The 19,766-nt window shown below is 42.9% G+C and overlaps 1 protein-coding gene across 9 annotated transcripts in view; it reads right to left on the reverse strand.

The window, feature by feature from the left end:
- Nucleotides 1–19,766, reverse strand: part of LOC133143845 (microtubule-associated protein 4) — a 35,003-nt gene that overhangs the window by 9,360 nt on the left and 5,877 nt on the right. For 7 of the 9 annotated variants that reach the window (XM_061266039.1, XM_061266043.1, XM_061266041.1 and 4 more), the window contains 6 exons: nt 18,113–18,301; nt 16,344–16,394; nt 10,359–10,472; nt 9,373–9,549; nt 6,960–8,324; nt 143–1,089 (listed from right to left, as the gene is read on the reverse strand). In XM_061266039.1, coding sequence (XP_061122023.1) covers nt 143–1,089; nt 6,960–8,324; nt 9,373–9,549; nt 10,359–10,472; nt 16,344–16,394; nt 18,113–18,299 — 2,841 coding nt within the window. In that variant the 5' untranslated portion in view covers nt 18,300–18,301. The remainder of the gene's footprint in view (nt 1–142; nt 1,090–6,959; nt 8,325–9,372; nt 9,550–10,358; nt 10,473–16,343; nt 16,395–18,112; nt 18,302–19,766) is intronic. The other 2 variants (XM_061266040.1, XM_061266045.1) reach the window with 2 other exon arrangements.

The following is a 19,766-nucleotide window of genomic DNA, read 5'->3' on the forward strand; positions in this document are numbered from 1 at the left end:
TTGCCGAACCGTTTATGATCACTAGGGCCTTAAAATCACCTTCATGAGAAAATGAAAACTGAGATTGAATTTGTGCTTTGTTGGCAAACTTATTGTGTGCTGACAAACTATAGTCAGAAAGATCATCTCCATTCATTCTTACCTTAGTCTTCTTGTCTGCACTCGGCAAGTCTTTGCTGCTCCCATTGGTGGGAGATTTGACTTTTTTGGCCTTCTCTCCTCCATCTGCCTTGACAGCCTTCTCCTTCTTGTCATCCTTTTTCTCCAGCGCTTTTTTGTCACTCTGTATTTTCTCCTGCTTCTCCTCCTTGCCGCTTATCTGCTTTGCTGCCTCCGCCGGCTTCTCCGAGAGTTTCTCAACGACATCCTCTTTCTCGGTTTTGTGCGTGGGAGTGGAAGCTTTTGTGGCTTCTTCCACATCAGCTGCCACGCCGGCCTTATTTTCCGCCTTGTCAGGAGAGGCGTCAAATTTGACAGGTGTCGGCGGATGCTCGGGTTTTTTTCCCACTTTGGATTCGACGTGTTGCTCTTTGCCGTCCTTCACCTCTGTCATTCCCGCCTTCTCGGTGGTTTTGCTCTCGACACTTTTGACCGGAAGGTCTGCTTTTTTCTCGACTTGGTCAGTCATGGCCATCTTTTCGTCTTTTTCTGCCCTGTCAAATGTTTCTGTCTTTACCAGTTTGTCTGCGGGGACTTTTTCTATTTTCTGTTGGACTAATTCTACTTTCTCTGGCTCTTTTGTTTTTTCTTCCGCTTGCTTCTCCTTCACTTTTCCAGACTCTTTCACTTTCACTGCCTCTTTCTCAACTTTTTCAGAATCTTTTTCCTCGGTAACTTTCACAGTGGTTTTCTCTTTCGCAGGAAGATCTTTTTCCTCTGTAAGCTTTTCCGTCGCTTTTTCCTTCTGTTGAACATTTTCGTGCTCTTTCCACAAATCAGATTGTTTTTGTTTGTCGGTCCCTAAATCTTTCTCCAACTTGTCTGCCGTCTCACTCATTGAAAAGTCAACCTTTACGCTCTTCTGCTCAGCTGCATCTCTGAGGTCCACCTTGGGCTGCTCCTCCTTCTTGTCCGACTTGGGAACATTGTCTACATAAACAGGGGGGAAAAAAATAAATAAAATCAAGATCTGTGATTCTCTAAAATACATCTTGACAAAAAATATCATGAATGAGGACAGCGAAACGGCCTTAATATATTCAGCAGATGCAACACGGCATAAATGAATCCGATATTTCTGTTCTGTTGACTCACTCCATGAAACATCTGCATCACCCAACCTCAGGTCATGTGACCTCACGCTAGGTTGAGCAAACTACAGTCGACAATCCTGCCCCGACTCTGAAATGGCGACCCAGCATTCAATCGAGGGTAACGAAATAACAAAAATGGCAACAAACAAAACATTCACCTTGAACCTTTTCATGATTTATTCAGCATGCCTCCAATTGGAAGCATCAATCACTGCCACGATGTGCTTTGGAGGGTGAATTGGATGTCCGTGAATGGGTCATTTTGAGGACACCGTATTTCATGAGAAGATGTGAGCGCTGAGTAGGTCAAGTATAAATGCCAGCTCAAATTGGAGCGAGAGGAAAAAAAAAAATAGACTGTTGCTTGTACACTATTTTAAAAATGTTTTTTTCCCTGTCACAGTCGATTTAGAATAATAATTTAAAAAAAAACATCTTAAAAAACTTGTCTGAGATGGTTTTCAACGACCTCTAACCCACAAATATTTTTAATATAAAAATATTTTAACAATTTAAAAGGTACACAAGCATTTTCGGGAAGACATAATAATAAACTGGACCTCCACCTACCATCAAATTTGATGATGGGGTTAGTCCAGTTCACGCCAAACTTGTTAGAGGAACTTACAACGAGATGAACATCAGGTTCCACAGTTGGTTTGTTACCCACGTTTGAATCAGAAAGAACCTCAGCATTGGGTTCAGTCTTGTCCAACTCTTTATCGGTAGCCAGTTTACTGAAGCCATCTGAGAAGGCAGAAGTCAAGTCCATGCCACTGAAAACTTTGGGGCTCGGAGGCACTGGAAGAACCATGCTTTTCTGTTCTTTGTCCATCTTAAAGCCTTCCAAAGGTTCTTCAGGGGAGATAGAAAGGGTCACATTGCTGTCTCTCTGTGGTCCGAAAGGGGAGAGACACAAGCGAGGTTCAGGTGGGGTTTGCCTTAGGTCGATTTGCGTGGCCCCGGCTGCTGAGAGTGTCGGTGGTGCAACGGGCTGCTGATCTTCCGCAACTGTCATTGAGCGCTGCATGTAAGGCTGGGGACGACGTGACACTGGTGATACAAACTGGTCCAATCCTGCAAGTTCACCTCCGGGGTATTTATCGGCGAGCTCTAGGCTGGTGGGCACGGACAGGTGGGAACAGTCCGACATTGCGCGGCGCATGGCCTTCCTCTGCTGCTGTGCTCTCCCCATAAAACAAGGCTCCAAATCCTCCTCGCCTTCTTCAGGGTCTTCCTCCTCGCTACTTTCCCCCGAAGAGCCCACGGATAATAGTTGGTCCTCGAAGGTCTCTCTGGCTCCGACTATATCCTCATCGGGTCTCGTTAAGTAGTCCTCACTGATCACACCTATGGTGCAATAGTTAGGAGGCACCTGGGGCATGGCAACTTTTGGGCTGGACTCAGCAAGACTGGAGTTCTTCGATGATTCAGAGGGAGAGTATCCGCCGAGAGTAGACGCCTCGATTGAGGGGACTCCCGTTGAGTGTGAAGGCATGGTTGTGGTGGGCGTTAGAATCTCCATGCGACCGGCTGGGCATTGAGGAACTGCTGGCAAAGGGACTCGACTGCTAGCATCGCATTGCAGGGCGGGGGTACGGGGGGACGCTGGGGATGCAAATGGGGAAACGGACCGGGGGCTCTCGGGGCTCTCTCCTGCACTGCCTAATGAAGCGTTACCCAAAGAGGTGCTTCCAGGCATGGTTCCAACCCCGCCGCATGGTGCCTTCACTTCAACGTCTATGCTGGTCTTTTCTGTCTGCTCAAAGAAGCGCAGCTTTTCTTCGTCACTGAGTCCAGTAGGTGCCAGGGGTCCGCGAGCGTCCATACCCGAGTGCCGCTGCCAATCCCAACTCTGAGTCGCTCCTGTCGGCGACAGGGATGCCCCTTTGCAGAGCTCACTGTACTCCTTGAAGGGAGAGCCGGTCTTCTGATCTGAGAGAGACGACATGCTGTCTCCCGTTCTTCTAGTTTCTCTCCTTTGCAGTTTATCCTGAACCTCAGGAGTTTAAATGTTGACCTTCACTTTTTCTTTGTAGATCCTTTTCCTCAGTCACCCAGGTACGCCGTTCATTTGCGTCAAGTCCTTCTTTATCTCAAAGAGAAAGTGATGCCGTCGCGAATAAGCACTTCTCTCTCTCGCTTTCTCTCTCCCCCTCACAGCTTCACACCACTTGCTGTGCTTGTCATGTGACCTAGTTGTGAACGCCAACTGGTTACTGGCAACTCCCGAATCCCGCCCCTCATGTTGAAGGGGGTAAGCTCCATCCCTTTCCAGTTTTCACTTTCCCTTCACGTCTTTCTCACCATGACACATGCACGCAGAGCTGTGCCCTTGAAAATTTCCTTCAGCAGTACGAAGAAAGGACGGCAAAAGATCTTTTCATTCAAAAAACACCTTAGCTTCCCTTCTACTTTGTGCAGCCAATTTCAACAAATAAAAAATAGCCCCCTCCTCCATGTTAAAGGGCTGGATATTTTTCCTCCATTTATCATAAGAGGAGGGTCCATGGTGGAATGAGTTTGTGCAAGACATAGGGCACGTCTGCAGTCTGTCTACGCATTACAAGAGGGTAGGACAAGAACAGCGACAAACCAGAGGGGGATGGAGAGGAAGCCTCTGGTAAAGAGACCTTGTTATCTGTCACAATGAATCTGGTCACATTGCGGAGAATCACTCCATTGCCCCTAACGCCACTACAACCGTGTCTACGCATATATAATTAGCTAAACAAATAATGAGACGATGAAAAAAATATATACTGTACGTGTCTGAAGAATCGAATTATTTCCTACCAGGTAAAAAGCCGTGATTAATAAAAACTTGGAAACCAGCAATTTCAAATGAACCGATTTTCAAAAGTTCTTTCTTAAGAGTCTGAAAAATCCTCTTAATTAAAAAAAAAAAAGCAAAAATATCATAATATCCAGAAATATCAATCTATCAGTTCAGAGAAGAATCAAACAGATGGGCAGTTGCGGCCAGACAGGTCCTGAGGTCCAGGCAGATAGGCAGCTGGTGTACTGTCACTGCATCTGTGTGTCAAATATTCCAGCCCATTTATCCGCTTTCGCTTTGTCTGCAAAACTGACATTGAGGTGTCATGGTGATAAGACAAAAACCAGAGGCAGACAAAATAAACAATGGCTTCATTCAGCCCGAGTAAAATTCTGATAAAATCCCACCGTGCGACCAAAACATGAATGATAAAAAAAAAAATGTGTTACAATAAAGCTGCAGAATTAATAAAAATAATAAGAAATATTAAAAATAAAACTCAAAATAAAAATTCGGGAGTAATTACTGCCTTGACACGTCTCTAAAAGGCAGCGATATAAAGACGGTGTGAAAGAAAACACCATTATCACCGTGGGGCTGTCACAGATACGGATGATGTCGACAGACAGTCTTAAGTGATGTCTATTTATAGCTCCGTCTCATCTTCTTCTCAGCCTAGTCACAACAACCCCCTTTCTTCGCAAAACATCTATTGTTCCCCCAATGGACCCTCTTCCCATTAGCTGCCAACGCAACTGCCTCCTGTTGCTATGGTGACCGATTCCTCATCTGTGTGCCTGTTCCAGCCATGTCTGGTGGTGATGGTTGTGTAGTCTGAACATTCCAGAAGACTGGCGAGGGGAGGGGAGGGTGGTGCTGACTGAATGACGCTTTGATGATATATTCAACAATCAACATTGATTGATGTTTTTTTTTATTTCAGTTTTTTTTTTCCTCCTCAAAATGCTGTGTCACTGCAGCTGCAATGAGCATCAATCCATCTGGCGTGCCTCAAGGGTGTCAGACCACAAAAATAGTTCATATTTAGACACACACCAAACGTTTGGGCTCAGTGTACAGCCTTTTCCTTTTTTTTTTTCCTCCACTGGCACCGTCCCACTTCCTAATGGAAATACATCACAGCGCATCTTATTGTGTTTTGTTTGCATTGTGTAATTAAAGCACGACATGGAAGAAGGTCTGCTGCTGTTTGAGCAAACACCACAAATCCAAAGCAAATATTTCTTAATTGCATTTTTTTCCAAACAATTGCCAAGGTTCGGCAATGTTCCCCTCATAAACCGCAGCGTTTCTGATATGAAAATCATCAAGGCAATATTTTAAGTGATCCTGGTAGAATTTTTTTTTTCATTTTCGACAATCTTGCACGTAATGAAAGTGTATGAGCAAGAGATCAATAACGGAACGCCTTTTTCTGTTCCTACGGCAACAATAACGATTTGATGTCTTCAAAACAGCTGGCACCACTTGCTTCTCCACCAAAGGGAATTCATGCCCCGTCGATTTAGAATGAATTTGAAAAAAGACAATTTGCCGTTCTGCAACACTTGAACTCCAAAACAGTTCATTTTGCAAAGCCGCAAATAACCGGGGACGAAAAATGATTGCGCGACGAGTGAAGTACTGTTTTTCACGTTAAAGTGACACAAGTGCAAAATGACAAATCTGTTTGTGAGCTACAATTTTTGCAAGTGAGGCATGAAAAGCAAATCTGTTCACAAACGACACAAATGATCGGCATCCTTTTGACATCAGTTCACATCCATTTTGACTTGCATCTTTATGGCGAGACTTCCATTAATCTCTTTATCTTCCGCTTTGTCGGCTGGCGAATTTTCCGCTTCGGACGACGTCTGTTTTAATGTTCTCTTTGGTTGTCGCAGTCGGACTCAAGTGTCGCATTTATGAACGCGTCGCTTATCTTTTCATATTGACATAGTGAGATAAAGGAGAATTTAAGCAATTAGTACTTTTTGGAGAATCCCTCGAACTCACCTTTCCACTTTATGACAAAAAATATCTTATAAAATAAAATATTTTGTCAGCAAGCTGGCTGAATAATTTTGAATGTAATAAAGCCGCCCTTGCAAGTTTCCGCCTCCGTCTCCGGCAAGCCGTATAATCACTCTCAGCAGTGCTGCTTCCGTGTTAAACTTAAGCTCTTTTTTGTCCTTATTATCATCTCCAACGGGAGGAAACGACAAGGAAATTGCTTTGCATCTTCATAAATCATTCTGGCACACAAAACCACTCCTTTAAAAAAAATAAAATAAAGGGAGACTCACCTATAGCCGCAAAGTGTCCGAGTCAGCGGTCACAGCGCATGGAAAAAAATTAAAAAGACACAAATAATTGAAGATTTGACATTTCATAAAAATCATTATAACTATTTCAAAACAGAGTTAATATCACTCCAATCATGATTCATTTCTAGAAGAGGTGCAAGAAGACAGGCTGCTAGAGAAGACAAGAAAGTTAATAGACACACAGGAAGGGAATAGTCACATTCAAACCATTGATGCAATGAAAACATTCCACGAAAAAAAAATTACTTGTATTAATAGAACACCAGTGGACCAAAAAAAGGCTTTGGATTTGGAAACGACAGAGAAGATTCGCTGAGGAGAAAATTTGCCTGACTGGTTAGTAGCATCATCATACCTGTCATGAAACATGGTTAATATTGCGCAATGCATTATCATAAAAAATTAAGAAACTCTCAAGAGATGCAATCCATTTTTAAGGTCATTAGTCACACAGGAACCAAAAAAAACAAACTTTACCGTAATTTGAGTGATCGTCATGCAAGAGACAATTCAACATTGCATACTAAATAGCAACATCACACTAAAAACTAAAATGGACATTGTAGTCTATAATCAACTGCTATTTCATCCACAACCAACCTTCGATGATGGGGGAAACCACGTTCGGTTGTTCCACGGTATCGGCAAAGCTGGGAAAGAAGGGTTTCGCTGCAGGGTTAAGGCCAGATGTTGGCGTTCCGAGTGAGACCATAGACGGGGAGGAAGAGGGGCTAACACTTGGAGAGTCTTGCGCAGGTATTTTTTTTGCCACTGAGCTGGTGGGACTCTTCACAGAGGACGAAGACGAAGAGCGAGACTTCTTGGATTGCTTCTTGTCTGACTGCTCGCTTTTCGCTTCTTTGGTTTGGGCTTCCTGCGCTGTGGTTTTGGGGGAGCGGAGTGGGGCTGGGGAAGGGCTGTCGAAAACCAAGCCCAAAGCGCTCACGTCGCCGAAATCAAACGGCTCACTGTTGCTGCTAGCGTGCGAGTTGTTCAAGAGCCACGAGGCGTCGGATGGTGAAAGGGGCGGGGCCGATGCAAACACCTCGCCCTTTGCCGAAAGGGCGGAGCCTGGCTGGGACGAAGGGCTGAAAGCTGAAGTGTCGACCTCGGGGATGCTCTGCCGAACAGGCTCTTGGAAGGAACTCGTTTCAAACATCCCACTATCGACCATGTCGCCCGAGCTGACGTTTTCGGTATCGATCAGCATTTCGAATGGATCACCGGGACTCGCCGCCACGGGGAAGGGGTCAACCGGCCCAGCGCCGGTAGAGGAGGGCATCGTGAACGGAGCTGCTGTAGCTTTCAGCTCGCTGTTCAAGACGAGTGGACTTGCAGGAACTAATACTTCATGGGAGAACGACGACGGGATGAGGCCTTCTTCTGGAAAGCTCTCCTCTTTCCAAGGGCTCTGGCTGGTATTTATGTCAGCAAAGGAGACGTCCATGCTTACTAGAGGTGAACTTCCAAGATCCTTCATAGCTTCTTGGGTGATTTTCCCCGCGGATGAAGTGGCAAAAGACTCCGGAGACACTTCCCATTCTTCTGGAATCTTCTTCCTGCTTTTGCCCTTCTTACCTCGCCCTCCGCTTTTCCAAATTTGCTCCTCCCATCCATCCCCGCTATCTCGTTTGGGTTCAGGCCTTTGGTAGAACAAGTCCGCTGAGGGAACGCTTTCTCCATGCGCTTCAAGGTGACCTTTGCTTTCCAAGTGTTCAGAAGAGCCCTCGTCTTTCTGTCTCCTTTTCTTCTTCTTCTTGTGTTTTCTGTCCGATTCGTCCGCGTCCCTTTCGTCACCTCCGGCATAAGCTGGGCTTTCTCTGCTGGGCAAGGTCTTAGGGGTGTCATCGCGAATCATTGCGAGATTGTTAGCATGACGACTGATCACAGAGGTGACACTGGGGGTGAAAGGGAGGTCTGATGATAGGCAGGCAATCGGGTCTGGCCAGCAGTCACCTAAGGCACCTTGTTGTGGGTGGAGAGGGGAAGAGTTTAAGGTTTGCGCTTGTTAGGTTGGGGATAAAAATAACTTTGTTGTCCCCGACAAGTTTACAATCAGAAAGAATTCATTGCCATACATGAAATTATCATTTTGCTTTGGTCTCGGGGAGATTTTAAACATTTTAAAAACAATTTGCATTTCTTTCCAAACAAATAAGTTGAACTCGTTTTTGTTACTCCTAGCTCCAGTGCACAGACACACACTCATTTAATACCAAAAAACGGGCCACTTGTCCACCTCCGTACTTTTCAAGGACTCTCTTGAGGGCTCTCAGTTCAAGAAGAAGCTTACACAATTCTGCTGCCTGTGCACTATAATTGGGACAAGCTGAAAAGTGTCCAGTGGGACTCAAATCATGTATACGTTCAACCTCATTAGGTTGAAGAACAACTCGAGGGGAAAAAAAAGTACCAGTATCTCAATGCTATAGAAAATAAAATACAAGTCAAATCATTTCAGTAGACAGAGCAACAATTATTCATTCAGTCATTATTCATTTGGCATTCTCAACTATGGTGGTAAAATTAAAAAACAAAACGCCAGTTTCAAATGTGAGCAAAGCATGTGCTCTGTGCCAATGTGATCAAGTTGGAAGATTCTTCGTCTGCCATTTATTCCTGTAAAGTGACCCCTGGGATAAACCTTGTTGATATTTAGCATGCAAGAGTGCAGCAGGACAGCAACTAGTGCAGAAAGCTCTCCTAAGTCGGATAAATACATAACCAAAAATGTAAACACACGCAGGCAGTACTAGAGGCTACTGCAAAGTTGGACACTGTATGACAGCAGCACATGTGAATGGACCTCAAGGCCGATGATTAAATCGGATCTGAGCCAGTGTGCGTGCGATAGGAAGAAGCGCTCGAAAAGAAGACAGACAGCTGATGTGCGTAATGCCTCCAGTGGAGCAAACATGTTTGTTATGATACAGCTGAAAAAAAATGTGCAAAAGTAGTACGAGGTCCATCTCGCTAGATAAGTGAAATGTTCGAGTAAATCTGCACGTGTTACCTGCTGTCAGATCCAGCGGGCTGCGAGGAGCTTGCGGTTCAGGCTGCATGGGGCTGTGGGCCACTTTTGGGGCCTCGGAGGGTTGCAGAGGATCCGCGATACTTGGAGGCTTCTCTGCGGTAAAAGCTGCAGGGCCGCCTTCCATATTCAAACCTGGGCCTGCAGGCTGGGAGAAACCTGAGAAACCAGAAATATAAAATGAGAAACATTTTTTTTGACTGATTCATGAATGTGCAAAAAAATCAACAATGCAAATAATAAGGACCGAAGAGAGAAATATTCTGGTGAACAAAAAACATTAAGCGTGTTGAGGCCCGGAGCTGTGATTCAGGGGCCGAGGGACGCCAAGTCTCATTAAAGCAACGGTGACATCGGAGTGGAGTACGTAGACGTTGGCTTGGTGAAAAGCATGACTCAGCCTCAGAGCATACAATGTTTGCCATTGCGTGTTTGTTTATACTGTATGGCAAACCACATGGCAATTATCTTGTTGGCATTTGTCTGCTTAAAAAAAAAAAGACAAACTTAATGAGACATCAGACCTCTTCCAAATGTGGATGAATAAAAAAAAAAAGCTCAATATTTGTAAGTTAAAATGATACTGTTGTTTTTGTATGAAACACAAAAATCTCAAAATGCTCTAAATTTGAATAAATTCTAAGACGCACACGTGTAGAAAACCTGAAAATAATCCCCGTCAGGCTTAAATGTATTATTTGGAAAGGGTCGGTTAGAGGGTCTGAGTAACCTCCCGTGGAGGCTGACAGGAAAGGGTAGCCATCACAAGTCATAAGAACAAAAAGAGAGGAGGAAGAAGGGAGCGGATGAAAGAGGAGGGAGAGGAAAGCAAAATAAACAACAACAGTAATTGTATTTAAAAAAAAGTCAACTAATGCTGATGCATCATGAACAGCACACTCAAAAATGTTAATTCCAAGGGACTACAAAACATCGAAAGATTTATTATCAAAAAAAAAAAGTCATACCAGATAAGAAGTCTGCTGCCAAGAACTGCTGCGGATCAACTTTAAGTGGCTGCCCATCTCCCCGATGCTCTGGGAGCGACATTGACATCTGCCCCCCTGTGGTCACTTTACAACCTGCAGTAACAAACACAAAAAGAAACATTGAAATAAGTGCATGCTTTTATCCAAATGAACACTTGGCGTCACGGCATTTAGAAAAATAGGACCCGTCGTGTACCCAAACTCTCACCTGGCGTACGGTCTCCCAAATGATGTTCCATTTAACTGATTGTTCAGGGAGATTTCTTACATGCGGGTGACTGCCTTTGTCTCTGTCCTCACTGCAGCCTCAGCTGACTGAGCTACTAACACTTTGAACCCCCGGTCGCATGTACACGCGCACACACACACAAAAAAAAAAAAAAAAAAAAAAAAAAAAAAAAAAAAAAAAAAAAACAAGAGTGCTATTGCAGTCAGGGCGTCTGGGTTGGGTGTGACGTCCCGGGTCGCTGCCACTAGTACCTCCCCTCGTCTCCCTGACTAGTAAATGCCCTTCAACTCAACCCAGTCTCCATCTATGGGTTCCGACTGGACCGAGGGGATCAGCCCTTATTTTATGAAATGATACAAGATGATCAATTTGACTGTCCAGAGAAGAGGAAGGAACAAAGGGTTGTCGGGAGAACGATGGAGCGGACTACATTATCCTCTAACAACGTGTTATTGGGGATTTTAAGAATGAGAATCCGCAGGAAGGACGTTCATGAAGGGAGGAGGGCAGAAAGGAGAAGGAGGGAGGCGCCAATGGCAATTCTCTCGCAGCAGCATCCACAGGATGACAGTGAGGCGAACAGACAGGATGTCAACCAAAGTCACAAACACTTCCCACATGCAGACTTGCAAAGCAGCCATTGTATTGTTTACCTCAACAAAAAAAGGCAAGAAGCTTATTGGACAGGGTGGATCATTAATTCCGAAAAAGTGTATCCTGTAGGTTTTAAATGAATGTCTCGTGTCTAAGAGTCTTTCTAGGAAGAGGAGAATTATTTTGCGAGATAAGATTGAGCAATTTGTCTATGAAATCATTGAAGTGGAAGGATAGCGGATGCTGAGCTGTCTGACTTGTTGACATCACACTTGACCATTTTGTAAAAAACCTCAGGGGGCTAGGACAAAATGCCTCTTATATATATATATATTTTTTTTTAATAACTGCTGGGTTGTTAGATTGAGAATCAAATTGATTTCTAAAATCCAAACTTTTTCCACTTTAGACTAAATTCCTCCTGTCTACTCAACAAAACTGTCCCCATAAGGCAGATCACACTTACTATAGCAAACCTCGGAACCTATTTCCATCCCAGATTCCGGATGGTGCCCAGTTTCACCACAACGATATAATTGGGAATAAGCCGGCAGGATAGTTGGATGTCCTCCAACTGACCTCAGTCTCACCCTGCTCTCGCTTTTGGACCTTGTCAGGGTCGCCACCACACCACAGGCATATTGTGAGGCTTCATCTGAGACAGACTGGTGACTCTTTTGGATGACAATCCAAAACACAAATCTGAAATTATTGTAATACAGATTCATAATTTGGATTATTTTTCAAAATCATTCACCCCTACCGCAATTATGAATACACCACATCAAAATACTTAATGAAGTCATTTGATGAAAGTTAAACAAACTATTTTTTCTGATGCTAAGCAAAGTCTGAACACAGCTAAATCGTTACCTGCTAGATTAAGAAATCGAAGCTTGGCCTAATTATATCTAATCCGGTCAAATTTAGCTCAACCTTTTTTTGGGAGTTGCTCCCGCTGAGGCACATTGGGTTTGATGTACACTACTGCCATATTTAATTAATACCGAAACTGGAATTGCACAATCCATGGCTAAACCCAAGGAAGCAGTGGAGCGGTGGATGAAAGTATTTGTGCCGACACTATTCAGGTTTGTGTGTGTGTTGGAGAGGGCGGACATCATTTAACGAGACAAGAAATGACACCATGAACCCTGCATAGTTGAACTGCCTGTGGTTCCAGGCATTTGACACAATACGGCAAACCAAAAAAAAATAGAGCTGCCGCAAGCAGTGTCAGTTAACTGCGACAACGTTACCGCACATTTAATTAAGATCTTCTCGAGGTGAACTTGTCAAATCACCGATTGCGTGACGAGGTGTTGACCACGCTGTTATTTCGTGAGCCGATTGAGCCGACAAAGCAATGTTCCTGTCCTCGTAATCATTTTAAGATCGGTATTGTCTTGCAAGAAACCATTGCATGCAACTCAAGCCTATGACAAGAAACTAAACCAAAAGTGGCAAACAGCATGAAACATGCCTCTAGCATCATGCGTGCTGGGATGAGATCTTGTCATACCCAATGCGTTTCCTAAAAAGCCAAAATAACGTGCGTGTGCCTCCGGCATTGAAACATCACGATATTGTTGACGTCTTTGAATTAAAACTCGATTTTCCTCGAGAAAGGATGGTGCGAAGGATATGACACCATTTTTTTCAGCGCGGGTGGCTTTCCTGTGAATTCAAAGAACTGTCAATCAATACACGATTAGGAAAATAGGAATGTATTATGTGACAAGAGAATGTTTGAGTGTCAGAATAAAGTGATGTAAGACTGTTCGATCCCTATAGGGAAAAAAAAAATCAATGCTGTTTATGGACTATTAATGCCAAGATCTGTTCAGTGTGGAATTTTATGGTAATGCAGTCATCTTTCTGAAAATAAAAACATCCTCAAAATCCATCTAAAGCTTTGCATTGAGTGTTCATCTCAAAGCTATTAAAATGTGTATACCTTTTTGGGACACCAGATAGAAGCAAAAAGAAAGCCAGGCTTTTTCGATTTAAACCCACACATATCACGCGTGTGACAGACGAAAAGTATTCTGTCAAAAGAGAGACCACTTCATAAAAGGCGGCTTTCGTTATTTTTTTTTTCCCCCTGAGCTTGAGGATTAAACCTCCATATTAAAGACAGATTCATCCCGCAATTTGTACCAAATCACTTCAAGTGACTTAGAACTATACAGACGATACGCCGAACCGAAAAAAAAAAGTGACATTGTAATTCAGTCAAATCTGACATTAGAGGAAAACGATAGAATGGTTTAAAAGAACAATACCAAAGCCAAGGTAAGTGTTAGGTTAGTTTATTAGCACAATATGTGAGCAAACAAAGTGTACGAAAGGAAGAATCTGGGTTCCATACCCAACTGAATCAAAATTGGACTGCTCGTGCACACACGACTTATTAACACAGAAGCGGAATGTGCTTGTCTACAAATCATGACTCAATTATTTCGAGCAATCGTATGTTCAGGTTTGGAGGTGCCTGATTGGTTAACACTGGAATCAGGACAGCCAATCAATATAGCTAAATATAGCAAAGGAAAGCCCGATATCCATCAAGTTGCGTTGTGAGTTTCCACATTAAGTACACCCAAAATCCTAAACTGGCACTCAGAAGTGGAATTAATTGTTATTATTATAACACTGCAATTAGTTAGTAGAGTTAGTGTCGTTTGTTTACCAGGCTGTTTCTAGTTTCCAGTGCCAAACAACTGGTTTCTGGAAAATAATGAAGAGTCGATACAGTGTTTTAAAAAAAATAAAGGGGAAAAACTCATGAAGGAATGACTAACACAAAAAAAGTCCTGCATAACTGGACAAATGCAACACAATTATGCAAAAGAACCCTGAAATCTTCATCAACATTCTTACTGATTGTCAAATGACAGCAGATTAAAGCAGAATTGATTTGAGTCAGAAATCACACTAGTCCAAAGGAACGACTACAGTAACAATTTACGGAAAGGTAATCAACACAAGCGGTATAAAATAAACACATTGACAGAAGTATAAATAATCAGTCAGTGGGGATATTTATATACACACACTCCATCCAACACACACGTGTGTGCGAAACAGCCTGGCGACCGACCGGGTGTTGACAGATGAGTCTCACAGCACCGCTGAATCAGTTTGAAAGCTTTCAGACACGCCTTTGAGCATAGTTGTGCATGCGTGTGTTTGCTCGGTTAAGAATATGTCCGCGATTGGGGGGAACGGGGTTCATTGTGGCTGACTTGTTCAAATGGGGACAAATACCGTGTCGGGTAAAGTTTAGTTGGGATTACGCAAGTAGACGTGAAGATTACGGCTGGTGTGTGTGTCTCCATGTGTCAGACTTAAGTTGATTTGCAACAAGGCTTCCTGCCTTTAGCTGACGAGAGTGATATGGACAAGAGAACATTTCGCTGGGGACGGAGGAAATAAATAAGGCAAGAACTCGACAGACGACCCCCCCCCCCCGACCTCCTTAAAAAAAAAAGAAAAATTGCTTCAAATCAGACTGACTGCGAGTCCAAAACATCCAGAGAAACACAACTCGTTATTTGGAGGAACATTGTGTGCTGAAAAGGACAAGTTAGTCCTCCCAGAATATTAGATCAGCACTAATTGATTTTTTTCCATGTGACGTGATGGAATTAGAAGTGTTAGTGGAAAAGACAAACAGGACTGCATGACACCTTCTTGTGACGCAAAGTTTCAAATTCGCATTGCTCAATGGATGTCATTTGTGAGGGCCTTTTGATTTTTTACAAAATTTTAATTTTAATTTTAATTTACAAAATTTTAAACTTGACGATTGATCGGCTAGGATAGCGTTTGTGTCAATGTTGCAGAGGGAAATAGGTGCTTCGAAGCAGAAACCGTTGATGGGCAGTCAGTGTGGCGATGAAGGCGGGATCTAGTCCTCTGAAGCATTAGGGATTGTAGAGAGAGAGAGGGGGGAAAAAAAGGGATTGGGGAAGCAAAGTAAAGAATTTGTAATGGCAGCAGATGGAAAAAAAAAAAAAGAATTGAAATGTTAAAAGGGAAATAATATAAAGGCAGGATGAATTATGAAAAAATGGATGTCAAAGTAGGGTAAGAAGAGAATAGAGGGGAAAAGGAAAGAAAGCAATTAGTCACAAATTCAACAGTCAATAAATCAAATTAAATTATAAAGACATATATAATATATTTGAAATATTTTGACTAACCGACAGTCACTCAGCAGCGACACGCATCTCAACATGCACGGCTGTACTTGCTCTGCTAAGTATTGAAGAAAAAAAAAAAAATGAAGCTTCAAATTTGCTTCAGTTGTGATAATAAAGAAGAAATTCAAGAGAGTCCGCCCAATGTTGAACAAAGAGTCCATCTAGAGGAGCGGTTCATGAAGCAAATCTGAAGTTTCATTTGCCATCACTACAGCTAAGATTCATTTTACGTTCTCAGCTCCCCACTTGACGAACAAATGACATCCCTAGAGAATACCTAGACAAGCCCAGATGCTTTTACTACTATAAAGTCCTTAAAAAAATGTCAATCCAAACTCAAATATCACTCAGGCAATCTGTGGGATCTGCTTGGTAAATGTGGATTAATGACCTTCAAATTCTATCATAACATGCAGAAATACCGCTTGGTAACCATGGTGACACAAGCTGCCCATTCCATCATGCCATGCAAAGCAGCAAGAGACGACAGGCAGGCGACTTAACATGCACAACACAGTCACCGACATCTATCCCTACTGAGGCACCCACGAGCCTTATGTACCAAAAACACAGAATGTGAATGAGGCAGCGAGGAGGTCCTAAAGTCACAAATCAGCTTAGCTTAATAGTTTGCGTTTTATTTTTTCGCTTTCGGGCTCATGACTCAGGGTTTCATCAGTCTCAAGTGTAAACTGTCATATGAAAATGTGTCTCTTATTTATTCTAATTTGTTGAACCATGCATAAACTGGGAGTTAAGTGAGCTGCAAGTGGTTTGTAACAACTGTTCTGATTGGTCGGTCCTGCTTAAACGTAAATTTGAGATCAAATTGAAAAATAAATAAATAAAAGTCCGACTATGGCCATAATTGGCATTTGCAGATGAGCGAATAACCGCAACAATTTCATTTGGGAATTGTGGGATCTCTCTTACCGGGCTTTTGCACCCCCTGAGCTTTCTCGTCTCCATTTTCCAATGCTGTACCTGTGTGTGCACAAATACACATACACGGAAGCACAGAAAAAAAAAAGCAAAGACATTACCATCCATTGGATTACTAGGGGCTGGACGATTAAAAAAATAATAATCCCACCATATAGTAAAGATCAAGAAATATGCCCGAATCCTAATAAAGAGGAAAAACTGACCCGGAAACCAGAAGTCTTATAAAAATGGGACCTCTTTACAGTCACTGGGCACAACTACTATTAATACCACATGGAGCAAATACATTGGCTGGTCCCAGGATGCAAGAACAAGATGAGAAGTTTGCCAGGTCACTGCACTTGCTTTATCTTCCATGTACGTACAACTCAGAACAAGTCAAACAGGCCGTGAGTCAAAAATAACAGATTAAATGTAAACAAGGACAGGTGTCGCAATACAAGTTGTTTTTTTTAGCATCTCTGTTTGATGTCAACACTGGTGACTCGGTAGAACAGATTACGAGGTAATAAAATACTATTAATTGGGGCGTATGTTATCAAATTAATAATCTACACAATCGAAAAGCAAATCATCACTATTTGACATCCTCCTTTATAAAGTGAACACACAAATTGTGAATATATTCAAGTAATTGTGGTAAGGGAATATTTTTAAAACCATACTGCTGGAAAAATTCAAGTCAAACGTGCAATCGCACGTTTTCAACTGCGAACATGAAGTCGATGAAAACCCATGCATGAGAAAAACACAAGGCTCCAAATGCATGTGGCACTCGTACATACAAGATGCTATGAGTGCATATGAAGAACCACGGATATTTGTAGCAGTGTGCAAAAACGGTCATTTGAAAGAAAAAAAGGAACGGGTGCTTTCGACATCCAACTTGCCCACAGACAGAGGACAATAACAAGCAGACTGCCTCACCCTGCATGTCAGCACGTCTGCATTTGTCCAAATGTGCAAAGCGTGCCAGAGTTGATCACTGGCAACACCACCCACAGCCTGTCCCGTAGCTGGCTGTCACTGACCAGTGCCCATACACAGTCTGACTGTCTGACCCGAGCGTCTGAGGAGCCACAACAGCTCTGAGAGCTGAGTCATCGCTGCCCGCTTTAACTGTCACTTGGTTTATTTGGTAGCCTGTATCTACCTTGCAACAGCTATTCATATTCAATTAGAAGCCATTCTAGAAGCATCAGCCACCAAACATATAATAATAATTTTGCAGGGTCAAAACTTGACCTATGACCTATTGTAATCTAATTTGACCAGCAAGCTAGTTTATTCAACGAGGTGGCCGCTCGTCTGTTTCTCCTCAGACTATACGCCCGGTGGCTGAATGACATCCGAGCGGATCCAAAATGGCAGCTGCCAGCTAGGGTCCAGCGATGCCCTGATACCATCCGTCATTTCAGGGCATCTGCGCTTTATACGGTATTACATAAAAGACAATATTATGCTTGTGCATACTCAAGGGTTTTAAAGGAGTCAGAGAAGGGGCATTGTTTACAAAAAATGGTTTATAGAGTTGCTACGGTACTAAAGTGCCAAATGATAACAAAGATGTCAAAGATAAAAATGCAGTAGTGTCGTTAAAGGAGCAAGCAAATATGGAAAAATAGAATAATAGTCAAATAATAACGTGAGCAGAAATGAAAAGAAAAAAAATCAGTTGATATATGTGTAGAATGGTGTTGATGTTTAAAATAAAATTGCTTGTAAAGACACCCACCATGCAAAACGAACTCACTCACCTGCACTGGCATCATCGTTGTCCAGCAAAGGGATGTAGTCCGTCTTGCCTACGGTCTCCCCGATTTGATCGTCGAAGGTCTCCGCCTCCAATTGAGCCACAAAATCCCTCTCCACCCGGCTTTCCGGACCTTGCTGCGGAGCACTGTCCACCAGAGCGTCGCTTAGACTCAAGTCTAACTCCGCCATGGCTGAAGATAAGAGATAAAAACAATAATTCTAAACAGGAACTCACAATCTGGAATTACAAACTTTGACACTATACAGAAAGCGAGTTAAACCTGTTAGTACATCTTGCATGATCTCATCTGTTTCGAGTTGACTGCAGTCATGTTGACATTATCATATTATATACACAAAACCCAATGAGCTATAGCAGCTTCGGTTTATTCAATGGAATTTGGATCTTCGATGAGCCCAAAACTTGTGTCTCTCCTGTTGTCAAACTGCCGTTATGTTAAAACAATAACAGTGCAAAATACGACCATCAAATAGATGAGATCGATTTTTCCTGAGTCACATTGTGTCATCTTCCAAATATAATGGTACCAGCTGGCCGCTTCACTTTCCTGCTCAGCGACTGTCTGTATTTATCCGGTCAAGATCCTTCCTACCTTCCCGACATTGCCCTTTCACCTCTGAAGTTAACCTCCCACAAAACCTACCTCTCTGAAATAGGACACTCATTGTCATTCCGAGCAGAGCGTGAGCCAAGTTGTTGCACTGGGGGATCACATCTGCTGCCAAAATGCAAATTCCAAAATAATTGATGAAAAAAATGGTTTTCACCCAAGAGGGTGTCAAAAACAAGGCCTAAAATACAACCCTGCAGCCCCATCTTGTGGATTAGCGACTCACTACATATTTCCTACGCCATGAAATGCTTTAAATTCCTTTTGGCATTCAGTGGCTGAGCCAAAACCAGACTCGGAGTATCATAACCACGCCTATCATAACCAGCCCCCATCCCCCTCCGGCTGCATCGGGCAGGCAGGGTGTGTCTGCAAAGGAAGACTGCTGCAAACTGGCTCCACCACAACGACCATACTCGTCAGAAAATGCCCTAGTTACCATTTTTAACACGCCAACATCACCAGTCTGTGGTTTTGTAGAGAGGGGGGGGGGGGGGGGGGGTTGGGGTCATACTATCTAATCTAACAACATTTTGATATGTGAATCTTTCTTTATTTTTCTTGAATGATGGTCGCCACATCCTGCTCACAGCTTTGGTGTGGCCACTCGGAAACAATCTGGATTCAGCAAAGGAAGGAAATCGATGAAAAAGGCACTTTCCACTTTCCATTGTGTTGTCTGCATTAGAAATGTGTGTGTGTGTGTTTGTGAGTGTGTCTGCGCATGCGTTTGTGGATTACTCATGTGCAATTGTGTGTGTGTGGTTTTCCTTCATGGGAGCGCGAGCCAGAAAAAGCAGAGGTGAAGGTTAAGCTGCTTTTTAATCTGCTTCCCAACACATTTCTATATTGTATGTAAACACAAACACACCCAAACAAGTACAGATAAATTCAATTAATTAAGATCATGATTTTAATAACCTAACAGTTCCCCAATCAGGACATGCTTGGACCACTAACAATAAATCGATTTGATCACAATAAATGTTTTCCTGAAAATGCACAACATAATGAAAAGCTGCAA

This window comes from Syngnathus typhle, linkage group LG19 (genome assembly GCF_033458585.1).
Source record: "Syngnathus typhle isolate RoL2023-S1 ecotype Sweden linkage group LG19, RoL_Styp_1.0, whole genome shotgun sequence".
In the NCBI taxonomy this organism is placed as follows: domain Eukaryota; kingdom Metazoa; phylum Chordata; class Actinopteri; order Syngnathiformes; family Syngnathidae; genus Syngnathus; species Syngnathus typhle.